Source organism: Phoca vitulina, unplaced genomic scaffold (assembly GCF_004348235.1).
Source record: "Phoca vitulina isolate PV1807 unplaced genomic scaffold, GSC_HSeal_1.0 scaffold5, whole genome shotgun sequence".
NCBI classification, from domain to species: Eukaryota; Metazoa; Chordata; class Mammalia; order Carnivora; family Phocidae; genus Phoca; species Phoca vitulina.
Window position 1 is genome coordinate 30,258,915 of NW_022589708.1, and position 24,231 is coordinate 30,283,145.

The 24,231-nt window shown below is 38.8% G+C and overlaps 2 protein-coding genes across 3 annotated transcripts in view; one reads left to right on the forward strand and one right to left on the reverse strand.

Annotated features, from left to right (window-relative positions):
- The window catches only part of FBXL3 (F-box and leucine rich repeat protein 3), a 22,641-nt gene extending 10,005 nt beyond the window's left edge, over positions 1-12,636 (forward strand). For both annotated transcript variants that reach the window (XM_032402827.1, XM_032402826.1), the window contains exons 4-5: positions 2,854-3,025; positions 9,919-12,636. In XM_032402827.1, coding sequence (XP_032258718.1) covers positions 2,854-3,025; positions 9,919-10,562 — 816 coding nt within the window. In that variant the 3' untranslated portion in view covers positions 10,563-12,636. The remainder of the gene's footprint in view (positions 1-2,853; positions 3,026-9,918) is intronic.
- An 81-nt stretch (positions 12,637-12,717) lies between these two features.
- On the reverse strand, positions 12,718-24,177 carry CLN5 (CLN5 intracellular trafficking protein). The gene is made up of 4 exons (XM_032402828.1): positions 23,981-24,177; positions 20,844-21,009; positions 19,718-19,943; positions 12,718-16,882 (listed from the first exon to the last, which is right to left on the reverse strand). Exons 1-4 carry the CDS (start codon positions 24,133-24,135, stop codon positions 16,371-16,373), a joined length of 1,059 nt encoding a protein of 352 aa, XP_032258719.1. The 5' UTR covers positions 24,136-24,177; the 3' UTR covers positions 12,718-16,370.
- Positions 24,178-24,231: the final 54 nt, after the last annotated feature.

Sequence of the window (24,231 nt, forward strand, 5' to 3'; positions counted from 1 at the left end):
TCCTGCTTCTCCCTCTCCCTCTGCCTCTCTCCCTGCTCATGCTCTCTCTCTCTCTCTCTCTCTGTATCTCTGTGTCTCAAATGAATAAATAAAAAAAAATAAATAAAGATTTTATTTGACACAGAGAGAGAGAGAGCACAAGCAGAGGGAGCAGCAGAGGCCGAGGGAGAAGCAGGCTTCCCGCTGAGCAGGGAGCCCAATGTGGGGCTTGATCCCAGGACCCTGGGATCCTGACCTGAGCTGAAGGTAGACGCTTAACGACTGAGCCACCCAGGCGGCCCTATTTATTTAGTTTAGAGAGAGAGCACGCTCGAATGTGAAGGAGGGGCAAAGGGAGGGGGAGAGGGAGAGAATCTCAAGAAGAATCCCCACCCAGCGTGGAGCCCAATGTGGAGCTTGATCCCATGACCCCGAGATCATGACTTGAGCTGAAATCAAGAATCAGACGCCCAACCAACTGAGCCACTTAGACACCCCAAGTGTGCATTTTTAGAAAGGCAATTGATAAAGGCCCCCTGAGTTGTTAGCTAATGTTGGGTAGGTTAGCATCCAGCAATAATTTGAAAGGTTTTTTTCAGAGTACACTGCAAACTAAAATATAGATACCCATTTAACACACCTAACAGTTTAATTTACTAGGGTGATTCAGGAAGAAATAGTATTAAATTGAGTGTGTGTTATAACCCAGGTGGTAATGGAATGTAATATCAGTAACAAATGTATCACCAGTTGATTACAAAGTCTTAATTGATTTTATTTTTTGAGAGAGAGCGAGCATGAGTGGCCGGGGTCGGGGGCAGAGTGAGAGGGAGAGAGAGAATCCCAAGCAAGCTCCACACCTAATGTGGAGCCCAACATGGGGCTTGATCTCAACGACCCTAAGATCATGACCTGAGCCCTATGTGCCCCTTAATTGATTTTTTAAAAGTTTTTTTACATACATTTGAGATAAAATGTTTTCCTCATGTAAGGTAAGGGAGATGGGTAAGATACTCTGTTCAACATTTTAAGATTGTAAGTAGGTGGGTCAGAGCACTGTGGTTCTCAAACTTAATGTACATGAAAATCACCTTTAGAAACTTTGAGATTTTGGATTACTTTCCCTATTCCGATTTTCCCCCTCCTATGAGCAGTCCAGGAGATTCTGATTAAGTCAGTTAGAGCACTGACTTACATGGAAAATGATATATTCTGAATTGATTTTCTATGTACATAGCATAGCTAAACAACAAATATATAGTATAAAACATACCATATTAAAAGTTATGTGGAACAAATTTAATTTCCTTTTTTCTTACTACTAAGGATTATCATTATACATATCTAGTACTAGTACTTTGGTAGTTTTTTCTTTGGGTACTATGATGCATCTAGTAGGATGGCTTCCTTCCTTAATTAAATGGGTCTAAGATGCTTATATTGTTCCCCCACCCCACCTCCCACCCCCATTTTGGCTCTTGTAGAAGATTGAAATAGGATATTGCTATATCTTGGAAATCCTGGGAGAGCTGAAGAGAACATGAAAGAAGTGTATTTGACCAGAGATAAATCTGAGGGAAATGAGGAAAAGGCAGTGATACAGTCATGAGTATACTAATGACATGTGACTGTACAAGATATAATTGAGTTTGATGCCAAAGTTTTAGGAGAAAGCTATTAACATTTAAATAGGTCAGAATTTAATTAGTTAACCAGTTACTTAATTGTAGGGGAAAAGAAAGTTAGGGTATGTGATCATGAAAATGGTGTTTCATTGTACTTTCTTGGCTGTTAGCCTGCCCTCATTCCTTTTAACTGCTGTAGTGAATTTATAAAGCTAAATGGAGAGTGAGATTGGTTATGTAGGGGAAGATGTTGGAGCTTATGTTTACCTCTCTTTCCTACTCCTGGATTCTTTGTCCATTGGTTTTAGCTGATTCCAAGTTACATACTCTGACCATGCTTTAATTCCTGCTATACTGCAGTGGTTCCTTTAGGTCAGATTCTGTGTCCAACAGATAATTACATGTATATAATAAATACAATAATAATAACTGGTACATTTGTGGGAAAATACATTAGAATAAAATGGCTTGAAAATATTATAGATAATTTAACATATTTAAAGGAGTTTTAAACTTGGAATTTTATTTAGGTGTGATTTTCCTTATTTTAGAATCAAATTTTCTTTGAGCTTTTTTTTTTTTTTTTTTTAAAAGATTTTATTTATTTATTAGAGAGAGAATGAGAGAGAGCACATGAGAGGGGGGAGGGTCAGAGGGAGAAGCAGACTCCCTGCCGAGCAGGGAGCCCGATGTGGGACTCGATCCAGGGACTCCAGGATCATGACCTGAGCCGAAGGCAGTCGCTTAACCAACTGAGCCACCCAGGCGCCCCTTTCTTTGAGCTTTTATATTCCAAGTGAGTCATAGCTTCTGAGTTGATTTTTATTATAATTTTTAATGATTATGCCAATAATAATTACTATTTTAATGGTCATTATCAGACCAAAAAAGAATGCGGTTCAGTGTTATAAAACACTGGAGTAGGGTTTCCAGATGTGATATGAAGTATCGGAGAGGTATTCTCATCCTGGAATCCGTAATTTGTCTTTTTACTTACCAGTGATTATTGTGACTTAGGACTCACCCTGTGGCTTGAAATCTCTTTCTTCTACAGCTAAAAAGATTTCCCTCAAAGATCGCAAATAGTCACCTCTCTTTTTTACCATATCCCCAACAACAGAGTGCAGGGATGCTACGCCTAAAACAGTAATATATCATTAGGGTTCAGATGAACCATATGTGAATTATATGAATACTCCCCCTTCTCATTTGTGAAAATTGCAACTGTTTTAATTTTTTTGCTTTTCAGTCTCACTTTATTTCTGCACTGACAGTAGTGTTTGTAAACTCCAAATCCTTGTCCTCGCTTAAAATAGATGATACCCCAGTAGATGATCCATCCCTCAAAGTACTAGTGGCCAACAACAGTGATACACTCAAGCTGCTGAAAATGAGCAGCTGTCCTCACGTCTCTCCAGCAGGTATGTTGTGTTTTTTGCCAGATGACATGTTAGTAAAATGTATTGATGTATTTATCACATTAAAAACTGTGATCATTAACCTTGTGGATGGGTTAATATGATTATTTCATCTCTATTGCATAAACATATTTTTAATGTCATAATACAATAACATAAATTCTGTAGCATTCCTAGCCTAGACACTTACTTTCAACTTATTTTCTACTCTTATTTGGCAACTTGTGTCCAACCTGTGCAAGAAAATGGATAAATTTAAAAAAAAAAAAAGACAGTATTAGATCTGCCTGAGGAGTGTCCTTTCAGGTTAGATAGAATTTTCTCTAATTGTAGTTGAGCCAGCAGGGTAGGTTTTGAATCAGCAATTTAATAATTGCTTTTCTTCTCACTGTGTAAAGGGAGGAGAGTTGTGCTAAAGTTGCCATCTTACATTTTGCAAGATAACCCTATTCCTACGTTGAATTTTGAAGCTGAGAGCCCATTGAATGGGGAATAGCATTATGAAAGCTCTTTCTAACTTTTATAGAATTTTCTAAGCATTACTACATTATTCAGTTTGAGATCATTTAAATTCCAAATGGTTCGTATTGTAAAGTAAGTATAAACTCACACTTGGTATTACTACTCTCTGATGCTTCACTTCTGACACATCCTCCCACTATTGACAATCCCTCCCAGTCTTTTGGCTGTGTTATTTGGGAAACCTGTTTTTAAGACACAGTGTTAAATCCTTGATGTCTTTACAGAATACTTCCCACCTTCTTGCCATAATTAAAGTCTGGCCTTCCCCCAAGAAAATGATTTCCTCTTGGATGGAGATTACTTACTTGTTGCCCATGTGTCCTACATGGAGGGTCTTGGTGATGGGAATGGCTAGGTCTATTGCAGTATTTCCCTAGCTGCTTCTGTCACTTCTAGATTATTACTGAAAGTGATTATCTAAATAAAATATAATTTAAGAAGAATGGACCTTTGGCATTTACTTCTGATGTGACCTTGGTTACATTTTCTATCTACAGTATAGGTTTGCTGTGAGAGTGTGGTCTATATTTCATAGCTTCATAGGGTACAAGGCCCTTTGTATCCTGATCTCCACCTATCTCTTTAATCTTATTTGCTATTCATTCATGTGCCGCTTTTACAGAGTCCTACATAACTACAGTTCTTAGTCCCTGTGTGTGTGCTTAGTACATTGTACTTTGTGGAATACCGTCCCCCCCCCAACTTCTTCATCTAGCTAACTCCAGGCCAGCCTTCAGAATTGAGCTCAGATGATCCAGTTTTGTTCTTATTTCCTCTTTCTCTCTGGTTTAGGTCCCCCATGTGTTGTTTCCGTAGCACTCTGAACATAACTTACAGCACTTCCCATACTATAGGAGAGCCTTTGGGTCTCTGGTTTCTCTGTGAGACTATGAGTTCATTATTCTCTTTATCCTGGTCCATCTCCTGTTCATTTACTTTATTAAACATGCACATCAATTCTGATAGTATGTGTAAACTTGCATGGTCTTACCTAATGGCTTTTGGGCAAGCTGTTCAGGAAGGGAAGGGAAATGAAAGAGGGTTACTTGTAATACTTTTTAATTTAAGAGTATAACCATACAGGATTTTAATTTAAAATTTAACATATTTGCATATTTTCTTTCTGTCCATATTTTGCATAGTGAGACTATTCTTTCTCGAAGTTGAAATTAAGGGCTATTTTCTATTTTTCTTCACTGAATATTTTATCAAACTTTTTTCCCATTTCATATAGTCCTTATAATTGTCTACTTGCTTGATTTCTAGGCACCATTCGATACTAGTGACTTGACTCTGATACTGTACTCTTGATTTTCCTCCTTCCTCTCTGATTGTTCCTACCATTTCTTTTTTTTTTTTTAAAGATTTTATTTATTTGACAGAGAGAGACACAGTGAGAGAGGGAACACAAGCAGGGGGAGTGGGAGAGGGAGAAGCAGGCTTCCCGCGGAGCAGGGAGCCCGATATGGGGCTCGATCCCAGGACCCTGGGATCATGACCTGAGCCGAAGGCAGACGCTTAACGACTGAGCCACCCAGGCGCCCCATGTTCCTACCATTTCTTTTACTGATTTCTCTTTTCATTCCTTAAATTTTGGTGTTTCACTGTGTTCTGTGCTGGGTCCTTTTTTTGTTTTACTATGCAAACTCTGGGCTGTGTCATGGTCATCTCTGGTTTGAGTTTCATTCTATATGTTAACACTTCCTACTTAGAGGTGCTTGGAACTCCAGAGCTATGCGTGAAGCTGCCGATGGCCCAGTTGCTCGAGAGTGTCTCACTGATACTTCAGACTCATAATGAACTTTCTTTTCCCTCTATCCAAATCTCTCGCCTTTTCCTTTGTGCTATCTCATAAATGGTACCATCCATCCTAGTTGTCAGGGACCTGACAGACATCCTTGATTCTTCCTACCCTTTCTACATCCCTTCAATCACCAAGGTCTGGTGACTCCATCCCTAAAGTATGCCTTGAATTTCTGCACTGTGGACTGAAGATTTGTGTCGATCCCCTCCAGTCCCCCTTCATTTTGCTGAAGCCCTAAGTTGCAATGTGGTGGTATTTGGAATTGGGTTGGGAGAGTTAGGTCATGAGGGTAGAGCTCTCATAAATGGGATTAGTGCCCTTCTAAGAAGAGACAGGAGCGAGAAGATCTCTTTTTCACCATGTGAAGACACAGCAAGAAGGTGGCTATCCACAAGCCAGCAAGAATTGTGGTCCTCACCAGAACCCGACCATGCTATTAACATCCTGATGTTGGACTTCCAGGCTTCAGAACGGTGAGGAATAAATGTTTATTGTGTAAGCCACCCTGTCTGTGGTATTCTGTTAAACAGCCTGAACTAAGACACTGTACCTTTCTTCATCTCCACTCTTACTACTCTAGTACAGGCCCCCATAATCTTTGTGCAGTGCCCTCTTTTTTTTTTTGAGATTTATTAAAAGAGAGCAAGAGAGTGACAGAATGTGAGCATGAGTGGGGTGGGTAGGAGGAGCAGAGGGAGAGGGATAAGCAGACTCTGTGCTCATCGAGGAACCCATTGTGGGGCTTGATCTCACCACTCTGAGATCATGACCTGAGCCGAAGTCAAGAGTCGGACACTTAACTGAGCCACCCAGGCGCCCCTGTACAGTACCCTCTTAAACTGATTTCCTAACGTGCAGCCTGCTCTTCTTTAATGTGATTTCAATGCTACAGACAGAGTCATCTTTCTGAAATACAAATCTGATTTTTTTCTCGTTTTCTTCACACTATGCTTTAGGTAAGATCCCAACTCCTTACTGAGGCTTACAAGGTCCCATATAATCTAGCCCTTGCCTGTCTATTGGGCTTCATCCATAAAGATGTTACCTTACTTGCATTACTATATGTTGAGCTCCCTTTAGTTCTTAGAAGGCTTGTGTTTTCTTCCATGTCTGGGTGTTTACATAGGAAATACTGTTCACTTTCCTTCTCCCTCACCTCTTGCCCTCACTTGATCCTTCTAATTCTTTATATCCCACTGTGTTAGTTCTGGGAAATCTTCCTTGATTCCCTTGTTATGACTCCCAGAGCATTCTTGTTTCATTATCTGCTGCCTTCTATTAGGATAAGGCTGTCTTGTTCATGTTGTATTTTACTGCCCTAGCACCAGTGCTTGACATGAAGACACTTATTATTAAGTATCAGCTGAAATAATCAACATTTAGTTACTTAGTATTCTGTGTTGTTGGTAAGCCAACATTTGTCTTATAATTCTTTTAAGGTTGGATACTTACTTCTACATTTTTGCTGTGATTTAAAAAAACTATTTTGGCACATAGCGGTTTGCTTCTACTAATTTCTTCCATAAGACAGATGATTAAGTAGAAGAACTAGGTCAGAGGTTCTGGATCTTTTTTATGCTTTTTACTGTTTTTTTCTTCTAAATGAGTTGTGTGAATTGATAATACCACCAGTAATGAATTTCTGTGCAAGTTATAGCATATATCAGTGTTTCTTTTTATTTCCAAATAATATTCCTTTGTATGGATATATGCCACGTTTATCTGTTGTTCATTTGATGGATATTTGGGTTGTTTCCACCTTTTGACTGTTATGAACAATGCTGCCATGAAAACTCAAGTAAGATTTTGTGTGGACATAAGGCTTAATTTCTTTTGGTTATGTACCTATGAGTGGAATTGCTGAATCATATAATAACTGAGTTTTCTTTTTTTTTTTAAAGATTTTATTTATTTATTTGAGAGAGAGAGAGAGCACATGAGAGGGGGGAGGGTCAGAGGGAGAAGCAGACTCCCTGCCGAGCAGGGAGCCCAATGCGGGACTCGATCCAGGGACTCCAGGATCATGATCTGAGCCGAAGGCAGTTGCTTAACCGACTGAGCCACCCAGGCGCCCCTATTTGAGTTTTCTATTGCTGCGTAACTAACAACTACAAAGTTAAACCAACACTGATTTCGTAGTATCACAGTTCTATAGGTCAGAGCTATAGGCTTTGCTCAGCTAGCTTGTCTGCTTAGCTAGAGAAGTTCTGAGTCTGACTTCTTTTCTGCAACTGGACTCAGCTTTTGAAGTGCTCATGTGATTAGATTAGCACCACCTGGACAATCCTAAAGCCAACTGTGCTGTCTAATGTAACATAATCATGGGAGTGGTATCTTACCACATTTACAAGTTCCAGGGGGTTAGGTTGTGGAATCTTGGGGACCACTTTTAGAATTATGCCTGCCACAGCTGCTTTAATAGTTATCAATGGTATCTGTTTCTTTTATTTGCGTCTTTGGTTACCATTCCCCATGTATTTGTTTTCTGTCAGGCTTTATGAGATTATAAAGAACAGAGATCAGGTTATCTTGGGTAATGATTTATTTCAAAGTATATCCACATCTTATGGAGAACAAAAACTTTGCGGTGGCTGAAGAGTGAAACACAGATGTCTTTTATTTTTTTTTAAGATTTTATTTATTTTAGGGATGCCTGGGTGACTCGGTTAAGCATCTGCCTTTAGCTCAGGTCATGATCCTAGCTAGGGTCCTAGGATCGAGTCCCGCATCAGGCTCCTTGCCCAGCGGGGAGCCTGCTTCTCCCTCTGCCTCCCGCTCCCTCTGCTTGTGCTCTCTCTCTCTAAAATAAATGAAATCTTACTTATTTGAGAGAGAGAGAGAGAGAGTGGAGGGGGAGGAGCAGAGGGAGAGAGACAAGCAGACTCTGCACTGAGCGCGGAGCCCAATGCAGGGCTCAGTCCCATGACCCTGAGATCATGAGCTGAGCTGAAACCAAGAATCAAACACTTAATTAACTGAGCCACCCAGGCGCTCCAGCACAGATGTCTTTTATTCCCTCTTTTGTGACTCCTATACTGATGATTCAGTTTCTCTCTTCACTGATTCTATTGCCTATATTCTCCTTCCACTGCTCTTAAGCTTTGTCTTATTGATGCCTCTCTGTCTTGTCACTTCTCAGCCAGTAGTTAAGCACATGAACTTAAGAGTCAGTCTGTGTTTGAATTCCAGCTTTGCTGTCTTTAGCTGCATCAACTTCAAAATAGAAATAACACTTTTCTAGATTTTTTTGAGTATTCATGAGATAACGTATCTAGTACCTGACATATTATACTTATACAATAAGTAGTAGATAATATGATGTGTGTTTTGTTCCTATCCTTGTTTCTAAACACAAGAAATAAATGGTTTCAATGGATCATTTATCAAGTAGTATAGGCTGTCTGGTTGGGGTAGAATTTTTATACTAGGCCATTTCACTGATCAGGTACTGACCTTTGGTAAGATCTGCTGCTGATAGGGGTTTGGTGCAGTTCTGAAGCATAGTGCCCTAAGTATAGGGAAACATTTATAGAACTGTTTTCTGGATATGTGAGAATATGTTATATTTAATATTTCCATTAATGTGAATTTGTTTATTATCTTTGACTCATTTATCTAGTGGTATCTTGGTATTTTTTTTTCTTGGAAATTTGATAAGTTTAATACACTATTAGCAGTTAAAACTTTGTTGCTCAGGTGTTAGAAATCTTTTTTAAAAAATTGTCAAATGTTTTATTTAGTTACATCGATTCTTCTATATGGCTTTACCTTTTTTTTTTCTTTTTAATTAGGGTTAAGTTTTCAATTTCAAAAAATGTCCTTTGGCCTCTGTAGCAATGATCATATAATTTTTCTTGGCTTAACCTACAAGTTTGGTATTAATAATCAGTTTTTTAAAGAATATGACACTGTCCATTTGTTACTGGGGTAAACTTTACTTAGTTATGGAATGTTAACATACAGCTAACACTTGAACAACATGGGTTTGAACTTTGTGGGTCCACACACGTGGATTTTTTACAGATTATTTTTACAGATTTTTACAGATTATTATAGATTTATACTATAAATATATTTCCTCTTATGATTTCCTTAGTATTTTCTTTTTTCTAACTTTATTGTAAGAATGTAGCACAAAATATATTTAACATACAAAATATGTATTAATTGACTATGTTATCAGTAAGGCATCTGGTCAGCAGTAGGCTATTAGTGGTTAAATGTTTGAAGAGTCAAAAGTTATGCACAGATTTTTAACTGTACAGGGGTCAGTGCCCCTAACCCCGGTGTTGTTCAGGGGTCAACTGTATTTATTAATAATTTATGATCTAAGTTGTTAAATGAGCTTCATGTCTTTTTAAGGTATCAGATTTATAGAATTAGTAATAGGTTTTTAACTGTTTGTGACTTTCTGCTAGTCCAACCATATAACTGAATTTTAAATTGTATAGCTTTGTGATAGGGAAATATGGTAAACCTTTATTGTGAGACCTGTACTTGATTAAATTTTTTGAACAGATGATGAATTTGTACAAAAATTTATAAATAATTAGGTCTTTTTTCTTTCAAGGTATCCTTTGTGTGGCTGATCAATGTCATGGCTTACGTGAACTGGCCCTGAATTACCACTTGTTAAGTGATGAATTGCTGCTTGCTTTATCTTCTGAAAAACACGTCCGATTAGAACACTTGCGCATTGATGTGGTTAGTGAGAATCCTGGACAGACACACTTCCATACTATTCAGAAGAGCAGCTGGGATGCTTTCATCAGACATTCACCAAAAGTGAACTTAGTGATGTATTTTTTTTTATATGAAGAGGAATTTGATCCATTCTTTCGGTATGAAATACCTGCCACCCATCTTTACTTTGGGAGATCAGTAAGCAAAGATGTGCTTGGCCGTGTGGGAATGACATGCCCTAGACTAGTTGAACTGGTAGTATGTGCTAATGGATTACGGCCACTTGATGAAGAGTTAATTCGCATTGCAGAACGTTGTAAAAATTTGTCAGCTATTGGACTAGGGGAATGTGAAGTCTCATGTAGTGCCTTTGTTGAGTTTGTGAAGATGTGTGGTGGCCGCCTGTCTCAGTTATCCATTATGGAAGAAGTATTAATTCCTGACCAAAAATATAGTTTGGAGCAGATCCATTGGGAGGTGTCCAAGCATCTTGGTAGGGTGTGGTTTCCAGACATGATGCCTACTTGGTAAAGACCAAATGATGTGTAGGGCATGATGAATAGCACCTTAACATTAAGTATATTGTATTATAATAAGAGTTTATTTCCTGTAGTTCTGATGTAATTCTATTTTGTGGCATGGAAATTTGATACCTGCATTGAATATGTAAGGATGTTATTGGAAGACCTATGGACCAGTTTCGGTCAGAAAACTTCCATCTCTTTCTTTAGCCTAATAGCAATCAAAGCTCAGAAAAAATCTTTTAAAATGTGGTTCAGATCTGAAAGTAATAACCAGTTATGAAGATTAACAGTCTGAAAGAAACAAAACCTATACTAGTATCTGAGAAGTGAGTACTAATAGGTTTTCCAAAGTTATGTTCTCTATGCATTTTTTTAAAAATGTAAACTTGACATTTTAGGGTCTTCAGTTATACATACACCTGTTATAAGGTGTTTAATATAGCTCAGGACAGAGCATTTTGTGAGAAAAAATGTAGGATATGTCGTATCAAATGAAAGAGATTCGTTGAATGTTCTGAAATATGTTACAGAGCTGTTTAAAGAGGTATGTGTAAGTAATTGGATCTCTTAGAAAACTGGAAGTGTCACAGTGGTTATTATAGAAGGATAATAAACAGAGCCAAGATCAAATTAAAAGAAAAAAACAGGAAGGGAGGCAGTGTTTAACTTTGTATAAACTTTCAGGTTTGCTCTATAATCTGCTAAACCATATAAATTCTTTTCTGTGATGTTACTATGTATGTGACACTTTGAGGCATCCAGTGTAAAGTAAGGAATGCTTTACCAGTTCTCCTTGGTTTTATCTTTGTTAAAGCTAGTTTTGAAGTATTATACAATAATTGAAATGAAAAGCTTATCTATATAAAAAAGCCAAATTAAAGTAATTAAAGGTAGAACTTTAAAATGTTTATAAATTATTTCCATGAAAGAATATTATTTCCAGTGAATTTTAGTGATGGCTCATTTTTCCATTTTGGAATTAAATAGTTATATAAGTAGAGCTTTCAAAAATCATAAAAGGAGCACCAGTTGTACAGTTCAGCATAAACAAGTAAACTTAAAAGAGGATATATTTAAGTTCATAATCATATTTTTGAGTAAATATTCTCAGTGGACTGGAAAATTTTAATAGAAAAATGTCTTAAGTTTTGTGATTTTCATTTGGTTAAAATGCTATTTTATATTATTTAAGTTAGGTAGCATTTTTATTACTTTCATATGAATAAAGGTTATCCACACATTGCTGTAAAAATATTAAGTTTTGGGTTACATTTAGTTTTTTTAGGTATTATATAAGCTTTGATTCTGAGCACTAGTGCTAGTAGATATTACCTTTCCTAAGGGAAATTAGAAGTGATTTACCCCAATGGACTAATATATTAATGCTTGAAACTTTTAGAAAGCATCTTGGTAATTATGGAAACTAACAGTCTTACAGATCTAATCTATTTTTTAAATAGATTACCTTCCTAAGAATAAAGTAAAAGATGATTTTTCAAAAGTCATGGTATTCTGGCCACATTATAAATGAGAAGAAAAAAGGCTGATCCAGACTTGGAAATTAAAAGCAATTATTGTAGTATTTTCCCTTCTCACTAATAGTAAATAGCTTTGTACAAGAAATACCTGTGTTAGTGGATGAAGCTTTTTTTCCTTGAACAACTGTGGAAAATGGATTTGACAGTACATAATCAGTTCTACTAACCAAAGCTTTATTTGGAAATTTACTTTTTTGTACAAATTGAATTATATAATGCTTGAAATACTTTGTCACTTTATAACCAAAATGCATAGCACTTACTTTGTTTATACTGTAAAGTATATGTTAAATGCTTTTATCAATTTGAGAATAAAGATAGTTACTAATGCTGTTGTATTATTTTAATTTTTAAAAACTACCCTAACAAATGTACTTGATTTTCCAACAAGTGCATACAAATTTAGGGTTTTAGTTTCAAATTTGTATTTGATAAATACAGTGTTTAATATTAAATAAGTTTATGGTAAGATGTAGTAAGATTAGGCAAATGGAATCTATCCTTGAAATAAACTCTGATGACTAAAGTGATAGGAAATAAAAACTGACTGTGAAATGTACATTTATTTTTCAAATTTTATAAAGAAAATGGTTAAATTAAAAATAGACTCTGCTTTTAGAATAAGAATTATAAAAGATTATTTTGAAATAGCATTCTTAAAAGTCCTTAAACCCAGGTAGCCTTTTCATAGAGACATGTCTTCTATAAATCCATACAGTCACAATAGCTTGTTGTGTTTAAGATTTATTTATTTTAGAGAGAGAGCTGAGGGGAGGGGCACAGGGAGAAAGAGCCTTAAGCAGACTCTGTGCTGTGCACAGAGCCCCACTCAGCTTGACCTGAGGCTCGGTCTCATGACCTTGAGATCACAACCTGAGTATGACGCTTAACAGACTTTACCACCCAGGTGTCCCAACCAGAATAGTTTCTAAACTATTGAAATGATTTTCATTTCCTGTCTTCACAGCTTCTAGAAAATAACTTCAATTTCCCTTGGTAATCTGGGCTATTTAACAATACTATCAGGAAAAAAAAACAGGCATGACTAAAGATTAAATCAATTTACTGCATTCAGAGAAATTTTTATATTTACAGAAAAGCTTAAAATAGATAAATGGGAGGGGTGGGGTTGGTGTGAAGAAGGCTTAGGCCTGAACTAGGTCCTTTAAGAAGCTGTAATCTGTACCCCATACATAACTGGGAACAATCTTTGTAGACTCCAGCTTCAGTCTATCTGAGATTTTACTGTTACCAAGCAGCCAGAAGAATTTTACCTGCTTCTGACACCCAGCTATCCTTTAAACACAAGGACATATAGGACTTACAAACAGACACAAAGCCCTTTATTCCAAAAGACAACCAAGAGCTTATCCTTAGAATAATCAGTCCAGTAAAAGAATATATTAAGTAGGGGAGAGAAAATGTAGATAGGCAAATTTGAGAGCACAGGAAGCTACTTGGACAATGAAGGGTAAATAGGAAGATGCTGGAAACAAACTTCGGCCAGCCCATTTGCCTTGGCTGTGAACAGGGAAAAACATGTATATGGTTTTGGAACACTGTTCTTCGTATAACATACCAACAATTTCTTAAAAAAAAAAAAAAAGATCTTAAAGGAACTGAAATCCCCCAAAACTTCATTTAGTACCACCAGACCAGATTATAAAACTAGATGAAGTTTCTTAAGACTTTTATTTTTTCCCCTGATTTCAAAGAAGCCAATATCAAGGGTTCCAAATATGTATTTTAATCTTTTGACTGTTTTCCTGTAATTATTAAAATACATTTGATGACACTTTGTGGGTATACTTACTGAATACTGAGCCAGAATTAGTAAGGGAGGATATATTTATTCTAAAGCCCCTAAATCAAACTTCAACAAAATGGTTTCTCATAGAAATAGAGGAAATTTTATACATTCATAACTTAACAGAAAAATAGAAATCACATTTAAGTTATATAGTAGATCAAAGGGCAGCAAAATTTAATTGGCAAATTCCTGCCTGGCCATAAACTACCATTTTGAAAGCATGTTCATTCCATCTCTACTCCAAAAGGCCTACTTCATCTTACAAGTACAGTTGACAAGTTTGATAAATTCTTAAGTACTAATGTGATTTTTATGCTCTGTGCTATAGTCACCTGAGTCTACCAATTATTTTCACAGAATTCATTTGTTAAAATATTCTTAGGAACTGAAAAATACAATAAAAATTCAAGTTCCACATCCAGATGTCCTCATTTGTCTTTGCTACAGAACCAAGTTCTGTGCTTTAGAGTTAACACAAATGTGGCACAAGAGTTTTTGCTTGTTTCCCCATTGCAGTTCTAGAAAATCCAGAATTCTGTTTTCCAGATCAATTTTCCTAAATATCTAGTAAAAGTTGGCACTGCCCCATTTCAGCCACTAGGTGGTGATAACGCAAAGATCCACGTTTGTGACCTTCTGAGGATAACTAGCAGGTTAAAGAGGCAAAATTAATTAGGAGTGTTTAGGCACTATTACCATGAGTACATAGGCTAAATGGTAGGCAGTGAAGCAAAGTTCTCCCCATGTATTTTAGCAAGACTTTGCCTTTGTGCTGCAGTAAGTAGAGTAATGCAGGGCTTCTCAAGTTATCTTTGGTGAAGGGCTGGGTTTTTATTTTCAGACTGGTGTAGTGCCTATAGTTTTACAAAAGACAATAAAAATTAATTCCTAGACAAATGAAATAAAGACATACAAAATACAAGCAATTTTTTTTTATTAGATTCAAGAGAAACAAAATTACTCCAATAATTTCTTTAAAAGAAGTTTCTGAATGTTTCCTATCCGTATCTGTACTTGACCAGTAACCTACGGTGTTGGTAACCTGTGGTGCGGGCACTGGTCTGAGGACTACATTTTGAGTAACGGTGAAACCTCGCTTGATAGTGTTTGCCATGCAGTCAACAGAACTAGTTCAAAATGTGGCTCGGTTACCATTAGCTGGGTAGCCAGGGAAAGGTCATTTAACCTAAGCCCCAGTTTACTCATTTGGGTCAGGTAAATAATACCTATGTTTGGGCTTTGTAGGAGAACTCAATGATAACCTAACTAACCTCTCAAGAGGCACTCAAATGTTAGTAGAAACTGAATAACATAGTTTACATATTTAACGGATGGTCTCTGCTTCATCATCTTACTGACTGGTGTTTTTTCCATGAATAGACAGTGTTCAGTTGATCATCAAACATTTAAAGGACCTTGAAACCTTGTTTGATGGCCCTAAATGGAAGCACAGCTGCTTGGAGATCCTTGACAAAAACGTGTCCTGTCTGAGAAGTGTACCCTCTTCTGAGTTGGCACCTCTACTGGGTGGAAGGCACACAAGAAGAGTAGAGGAGTCTGAGGGTGCCTGTTCACCCAGATGCACCTACAGTCATACTTCTGTGTCCCCTGTGTTTGAAGAATTGCAGAAGCATTCAACTGTCAGCTCAAAGTCTAGGGAATTACTATAAACTGCAGGAAAGGTTAGCATTTAAACTACATTAGGCCAGATCGAGGATGGCACTTTGTTCTTTGACTCATGATTATAGCGACCATTTACTGTAACTTTCCTATGACAAACATACATGGCTTCAGTCTTTACAACAATCCTGACAGATGTATCATCTTAGACATAAGGACACTAAGGTTCAGAGATGCTAAGCTGCCTAAATCACAAAATGCCAGTTACTGGCTAATTCTAAAATGCTAGCTAGAAACTTGTGCTCTTTAACACGGTTTTTACCTCATCCAGAAGCACGAGTAGCTGCAGCTATGGTGTTCAGATTGGTCTTTAAGTGAACAGAACAAAATCAAACTACTAGGCCTGGTCCCAAAAGTTCAAAAGCTGTAAAGTCCGTCTAAACCACCAAAAAGTACTTAAATGAAAATGCATAACTACTATACCAGAAAAAAATACCTCCCATCATGAAAATGTCACTGAGGGTATTAAAAAAATCTTGGTACACCATATCCACAATTAAAAAAAAAAATGGGGTCCTCCAAAGATCCTATATATCTGATATGAACTGTAATTCATGTTAAGAAAGGCCTGGAGTTTGAAACCAAGATCACCTAATGTGCTCACTTTGACCAATGCAGTAAGTTTCAGCTTCTCTCCAAAAATAGTCCTGAGATGGTACGTGGCAATTCTGCCCAGGTGCATTTCTGCTCCAAGGTAGGAAGGCCTAAGAAATCCACAAATGTAAAGTCACCCCGTGAAAAACATATGCTGGTGATAAAAGGAAAAAAGAGCAGTAGAACTAAAATATTATAAACCAGAGAGTGTTTTGTTTCTGTTCGGTAAAGGGATTTCTTCGTAAGTTATTTTAATAAAAGGGAATTTCATAGGTAAAAACCAATATTCAAAATTATAAAACAAATAGAACTCTCTGTGTATAATCACTGCATCAAAAATCTGCAAGATACTGAAGAGAAATTCCTTAGTTGACCAATGTGGTTTGAAGGGGTCATAAAACTTTTTTATGGCTAAAGCAAGACTCTTATTTCCTATTGGCCCAAAAACAGATGTTTCATTTCCCAAATAGGTAGGTTCTCCACTGTAAAGAAATATTCTCGTATAGTTGGTTTCTATCTTCTTGAACTCTGCTCCAAGTTCAGCCAACTTCTTATATGTCCTTAACACGAATTTAGAACAGTCGTAGGATTCAAACCATGTCTGCGCCCCTCTTTCTGGGCTGGCTTGGACAGTCCATGTCTCGTAATAAATGCCTGTTTCATTGTCCCGCTTTACCCACTTGGCCATTTTGTTAAATGTGTTTCCTAGTTAAAAAAAAAAAAAAAATTACCTATGTGAACATCAAAGCTAATCATACTAGTTTTATGTAAAATGTTCTAACCTGATGATTAAGGCCATGAATAAATAATAGTTTTTATTATTATTTAATTACCTATTATTTATAGTAATAGTTCCAAACCTGTATCTCACGATAGGAATCCAAGCTCAGCCAATTTTTATTCTATTTTTCAAGCTACCAGGTATTTCTGAATTGTAAACATTAGCTACAACAGGTGTATAAAGTCTTACATACCAATTCTATAATCATTTAAGGTATAGTCAAAAGCAAAATTATACACATGCAGAAGCCTTTTTTTTTAAGATTTTATTTATATTTTGACAGAGAGAGACACAGCGAGAGAGGGAACACAAGCAGGGGGAGTGGGAGAGGGAGAAGTAGGCTCCCCACAGAGCAGGGAGCCCGATGCGGGGCTCGATCCCAGGACCCTGGGATCATGACCTGAGCTGAAGGCAGACGCTTAACGACTGAGCCACCCAGGCACCCTAGAAGCCCTCTTTCTTTACCCCACTCAACAAATCTTGGATTCAGAGGCTAAAGAGAGAAAACCAGGAAAGAACTGGGGAAGAGGTGAAAGTGAATGGGGCCAAGGCGTGTTAAGAATGGAGGAGGGGAAATGCAGAGCTTTTCTGTCACACAGCACGGTGCCCACACAGTATGAATGGCAGCCAGGGGAGCCGCTACTCTAGAAGGCTGGCCTACTCATGTTACAAGAGAAAAGTACTTACTATACCCTATCCTTCTTGAGTATTTGATATTTCCCTTTCTCTCTATACTTGCAGCTGGTGGGATTCTGCTTACAACCTTCCCACTAACCATACAAATTCTTCCAATGAAGCAACTGAACTGGAAATGTTTTTGGCCACGTTTGTGCACTATACAGATTCTGGAACGGCTCACACTCTCCTACCACCTTGTACCAGACCAGAGGAATCTCTCCAGAAGTTAACAAAACACCATACTTTGTGTGGTTACAACCTCATTTACAATGCCTAATAGAGCTTGGCCCCAACATTTCACTGTCACCTTGTGTGAACCTTTCTTAAGTGCTCCAACTTGAGTCCATGAAATCAATACTTTGTGTCCTATAAAATGAATAGAGTGGCTGCTTTGATCAACTTTATGGAATTAAAGTTGTGGAATAATATAAAGCCTGTTTTCTTAGAACTGGGGATACTGTTCTTAGTGTTCTTCAACTTTAAAAAGTCACTCCTGTAATTGAGAATACTTCAAAACACTTCTGTAACATGAGAAAATATCAATGAACAGGATTAATCACAAAGCAGATGGGTAACTGGAAAGATTTAGGCACTAGCATATTAAAAAATATTTTACATGAAATAATGATCACTTGTTCATATCGTACACTGATGTCAGAAAGAAGAATTTTCAGATAATGAGATAGGTGGACAGAGAAAGGAGAAATGTGAACTGGCCTGGAATGAAGAGTATGAACACTGAGCACGGTTAAAGACTTTGATATTGTTGGAATGGTTTGGGGCACATCAATTAGAAAGTAGGAAGGAAGATCAGGTAACAGCATGGTGTACAGTTAGAAGATCCCCAGATGACATTTAAGACACCATTGTATTCCTGGTTCTACAACCAGATTTGTGACTTGAAGAGACTGGTAAGTCATTCTACCTGGTTGACCCTCAATTCCTTACTTATAAAAGGAAGAAGAGTGTTTTCTCCTCACTGAACTGTGAGATAACATGCTCCAAAATGCTGTGCAAAGAGTTATCCAAGTGGAAAGCATGATAACATCCTCAAGTCCTGTGGTTCACTGAAGAATTCTTACCACAAACAGGGCTTTCATTCCAGATTATTTCTGCTTTCTTGGAGAACAACAATTATAATGCGGAGCTCTATGAATCATATGGGCAAGCTCCCTACCTCTAGGATGCAATGGCAGTCTCATCCCCATTCTAGGGTGGGGTAATGAGTCAATAAAGTAAAATGTCACCCAAGGTCACATACCGGTTTCTGGTAAAAGTTCTGAACTTTCTTCATCACTACCCAACAACGCTACACATGCAGCAAAATTCCAAGTGTTTCAGCAACTTTCCAATACATCCAAAAGAACAGAAAATCTTAGAGAGAAAATATTTCAATTGCCTGAGGAGCCTCAAATCCATAAGACTGTGAATATTTTGGGAAATAATGTAGCGAAGTAGTTAAGAAAATGGTCAATAGGGCTTCAGTGCCAAGGCTGGAGTCCCACTTACTTATTAGCTGTGTGACTTTAAGCACTTTGTGCTTCAGTTTCCCCATCTGTAAAATGGTAGTGGTGGAGAATAACAGTAACTATTTTGGGGGGGGTGGGTTGTGATGATAAATGATGTATAGATAAATGATATAGATAAAGCACTTGGAACCGCTACTGGGCCCAGAGTAAGAACCCATAAGCGGTAGCTATTACTTCTTGACATAAAAACAAGGTATCATCACTGAAAATCTTTTTCCAGATATGGTTAACAGCACCTTTAATCAGTTATTTTATCAGGCGTTTTGTGGATGTTCTTCCACTTTTTATTTAGAAAGTCCAATTTAGTTGCAGAAAACATTTTATCATTTCCTTCATTTTTCACAATGGAATAGAGGAGATACACTACTCATCATCTAAAGGTGATGCTTGGCATGAGCAATAGTCTGGGTCAAAAGTTATTGCTTCCAGAAGTACATTTTGTAAACTGACCTCTAAAGAGCAGAACATGAATGAAATACCTCCATGAAAGTAATTTTTTTTCATTTGGATATTGATGCAATTGTCAAATACTGCCATATTTTCGAAACTTACCTGATATGGTTGCTACTAGAACTAACGTCCCGTTTTCCCTCCAGTGACTATCATCAATTCCTTCAAAAAAGCAGGCAGCTCCTTGGTTACACCAGAAAGGGGCATTCATTTCAGGTCGGAGATGGGGAAATGTACAGTTTCCAAGTTGGAAAAGTTCATACCATTCCATTGTGTAGTTCTTGCCAGTTAAAGTACTCTTGAATCCAATGGCATCATGCATAATTTTCTGTGTAAAGATCATACAAGTATAAAAGCACTTGTGAAGGAACCACTGGCCCAGGAACCAAATGGGAGAAAATGTAATACACCACGACTGTGTATCAACTACAGCAACTGCTCAGCCATTCCTCCTCCATGTTGCTATTCCTGTGTCCACCCTGTGGCTCCTCAAAGTCCAGGCCCTCCTCCACTCTGGTTTTGACTGCTGCCTATCTCAGATAGTAAGGATGTTTGCTATATGGACATGCTCTTAATTTCCTTAAGTTTAGAATGGGTTCAAGAAGCTCCGTGCCAGTCTCAGGAAGTCTATATACTTCACAGGGGGATGAGAGGCTCAAATGGTGAGCTAACCTAGGAAGTGTGCAGCAGGGACTGGAGGTGAAGTGTTTCCTGCCTACCTTGCCCCTTCCCCAGGCCTTCTCCCTTTCTTACTTTCCAGGAGCTGGGTACGGATACAGAATATCAAAACGGATTAAAGCAACTGCATCTGTTACTGTCAGGATCATAAAATATGGTAATATTTTTTTGACTACTCATTTTAAAGATTTTATTTATTTATTTGAGAGAGAGAGAGAGCACGCACGAGCTTGCGAGCACACAGGTGCCCTCAAGAGGGGGGTGCGGGGCAGAGGGAGAGAATCTCAAGCAGACTCTGCCCCCAAGCACAGAGCCCAGGCGGGGCTGGATCTCATGACCCCAAGATCATGATGAGCTGAGCCAAAACCAAGAGTCAGATGTTTACCCAGCTGAGTCACCCAGCTGCCCCATTGACTACTCATTTTAAACATGCCAAGAACACGAATTAAACATTATCTCAAATCAGCCCTTTGCACAGCGATTATTCTCTCAAATTCACTTAATAAATCATTTAATTAACCAAAGTTATATGATCAAGATGCAGCCTTACCAAGTGTCCCAGGAGGTTCCCATATTTAAATTCCCATACTGGGGCTTGTAACCGAAAGACTTCAATGACATCATCACCTTTCATAACTGGGATAGGTGAGCCAGTTGGACAGAATGTGTATTTAGCTTGACAATAAGGATCTGGTTCTGGACGGAAGGAAGAGCGTCTAATAAAGAGAAAGAAACCACTAACTTAGATTCTAATAGGAATTTGGTTCTTCTTGAACATTTTAGAATCCAGATTTTAGTACCACTGTCAATAACATTTTCAGAGGAAACATTCAAAAGTTTAGCCCATAGTGTTTAAACATTTTATCTGTTATCCTGTGAACAAACTTCAATGATGTCTTATTTATTTTTTAAAGATTTTATTTATTTGACAGAGAGAGCACAAGCAGGGGAAGCAGCAGCAGAGGGAGAGGGAGAAGCAGACTCCCTGATGAGCAGGAAGCCGGATGCCGGGCTCCATCCCAGGACCCTGGCATCATGACCTGAGCTGAAGGCAGATGCTTAACCGACTAAGCCACCCAGGCGCCCTCCAATGATGTCTTTAATAGCAAATTATACATTAAAAGCACTTTGATAAATGCATGCTTCTCTGTTTCCTGCTCCCATTGTGAAAATCTTGAAAATGGGGGCTGTATCTTAAAATGTTCACAGATCAGATCTTATTTAGTAGACAAACATTCACTGAATAAAGGAGTATTTTCAAGTGATATTTAATTTCCTAAACAATCCATATGTTAAGATGATTCCAAAATAATTATGATTAAATAGAATATATTTTTATTTTAGAATATATTTTCTATTTTAAGAATTAACCAACAGGAGTGCCCCTCTATTTGCTAGACAAGATGTGGCCGAGTTCATGAATCGTTTAATAAAGCCAATTAGATCTTTGAACAATTTTAAATAATGAAATTAACCAATGATCCTTCAGCCAATATTTATTAAAGCTCTACTATGTGTAGGACACCATACTAGGGAGGAGGAAAACAAAACTAAAATGATGTTCCTTTCCTCAAGAACATTTGGGTAGGGGCTGGGAATACGTTAAACAAGTAAACCAAGTGCAGTGTGGTAAGTGCTACAGAAAGATACAAAGTCCTGCGAGCACACAGGAGAGAAATCACTTCTACCAGATGTGGAATGGGTGGGGACGAGGAGGACAAAGAAAGAGATGAAGACCTGGCTTAGGTTTTTAAAATACTTCCAAAGGTTAGGACACGAGTACAGAAAACATTAAGTATTTTAAGACAGTAGGTAAATAAGACTGTAAATAAGGAATTCAGGCTTCAGGGCAGGAGAGGGCGGCAGGGGCTGTCATTTTGCACGGATGCAGCAGGAACCGCAACCCCTGGACTCTACAACTGCCAAGGAATGAGCCCCAGACTGAGCTTCAAGGATTGTAAGTAGCAGACCTGGTCTGACTGGATTTGCTGCAAAACAAACCTTATTTTATGAGTTAGAAGAGGGCAGTGAGAGAGAGGAAGTTAAGGCATTGGTCAGTTAGGAGTTTACTGTAATCATGTAACAAGAAGAGAAGACACCCCCCGCCCCCCGCTACCCAGAAGGCCTTGGCAATAGGACTAGGGGGCGGATTGTAGTAGTAGACACCCCTGGTCACCTTCCATATTTGGCACTGGAAGATACAGACGAAAAAAAGACGCTGCCTCCATCTATCCTGAAGAATCCTGGATCTCTAAGGTTTTAGACAGATCTGTTCTTTTACAACCCTAACACATCAACAAAAATTTCTATTTTAAGAAGTTAGCCAAAAATATTAACAGCCTCCCACACACACACACACCATTTATAAGATTTAGGTATACTTACCTGTTTTATAGGTGCTCATCTGGTTGAAACAAATACATAACTATATATAGTTTTCACTTGCCCACAGCTAAATCTCTTGTAGGTCAAGGGTAATTTCAAAAGCATAATTCGTGTGAATTTAATAAAGTTAAATTTTATTATATTCAGTAGAGAAGATTAAACTCAACTTAATACTTGAAACTTTTATAGAAACACGAAGTTATAGTCCATATCTTTCCCTAATTTTAAATCAAGTAGTTTTGGATTTACAATCTCCTCATTTTATTGAACATTTATTTTTTACTTCTTTTTTATGTTTTTTTGAGTGAACATTGTATTAACATTTTTTCAAGAAAACCCAAACTTCTCTTTTCATATATATCAAGCAAAACAAGGAAGTGGTGCCAAGCATTCAGGGAGAATACGCTAATACCCAGGCTTGACAATAGCTGGCATTTACTAGATGTAATCCCCCTACAAACACGGGGTAAAAGCTACTGTTCCTGCTAACTCAGGACACGTGGTTAGAGATACGGATATCGAACAGCTAGTGATGGTGGTGCCTGATCTGACTGGAACCCAGAACTCTCTCCTGACCACTAGGTTAACCTGCCTCCCCACTCACTATTTTGTCATCCGAAATAGCTGTGCGTTTTCAAAAGCCCTGCCTGGTGTTAACAGCGTTGTTTTCTTTCCGTGTGTTTAGCCACCTGCACCATCTTCGGTCGTGTAAATACTCTTCTAGGTCAGAGGCTCCAATCAGCTTCACAGGTTTGCAGTCTCTGTCCTGGTCTTATGACCACATCCTACACCCAGACTGGAAACAGGGAACAAACGAGGTCACCAACCTTCCCGGGGTGCCTGAGTCAAAGGGGGCGGGCGAGTCTAAGGACGCATGACTTTTAGGGATAAAAACCGAAAGTCCCAGAAAACCCCAACCAGTGGGTCACGCTGTCAGTTGTGCCAATGGGTACGCGCTCAAGATAACGACGTGCAGGGCGTTAATAAACAAACGCGATATTCAAAGTCTCCTCAAACTATTCAAACAGTCGGTTACTTGCATCCAAAATTCACTCAGTAAAATGACATTACTTCCCGTTTCTTCCATGATTAGGGAGTGTCCTGAGCCTAGGGCACCTAGAAACTGGCGCAAGTGTCCCCAGAGGAAGAGAGGCCCCAGGGCGGCGCGCGGCTGGCAGCGGCGACTCCGGCGCGCTCCACCCGGTCCCCCACCGCGTGGGGAGCGCCTCTCGGCCCCGGCACCCCGCCCCGCCAGCCCCAGCCGTGCGCGCGCCCGCCCCGCCGCGCGCCGCGCGCACTCACTTGTAGGGCACGGGCCACTGGCGCCGGGAGGGGCCGGCCGCGGCCGTCGGCAGCCACAGCAGCGCCAGGGCCCAGCGCCAAAGCGCGCACCCCGGAGCCGCGACCGCGGCCCGCTGCCCACCGACCCCACGGTGGGCGCTCCCCGCCTGCGCCATGTGACGGCTCCCGGTGCTTCCGGCGCCTCCCGAGCCCGGCGACGCGGACAGCCCGCGCGCTGAGCATGCGCGGAGCCACGCCCCCGCGCCCCGCCA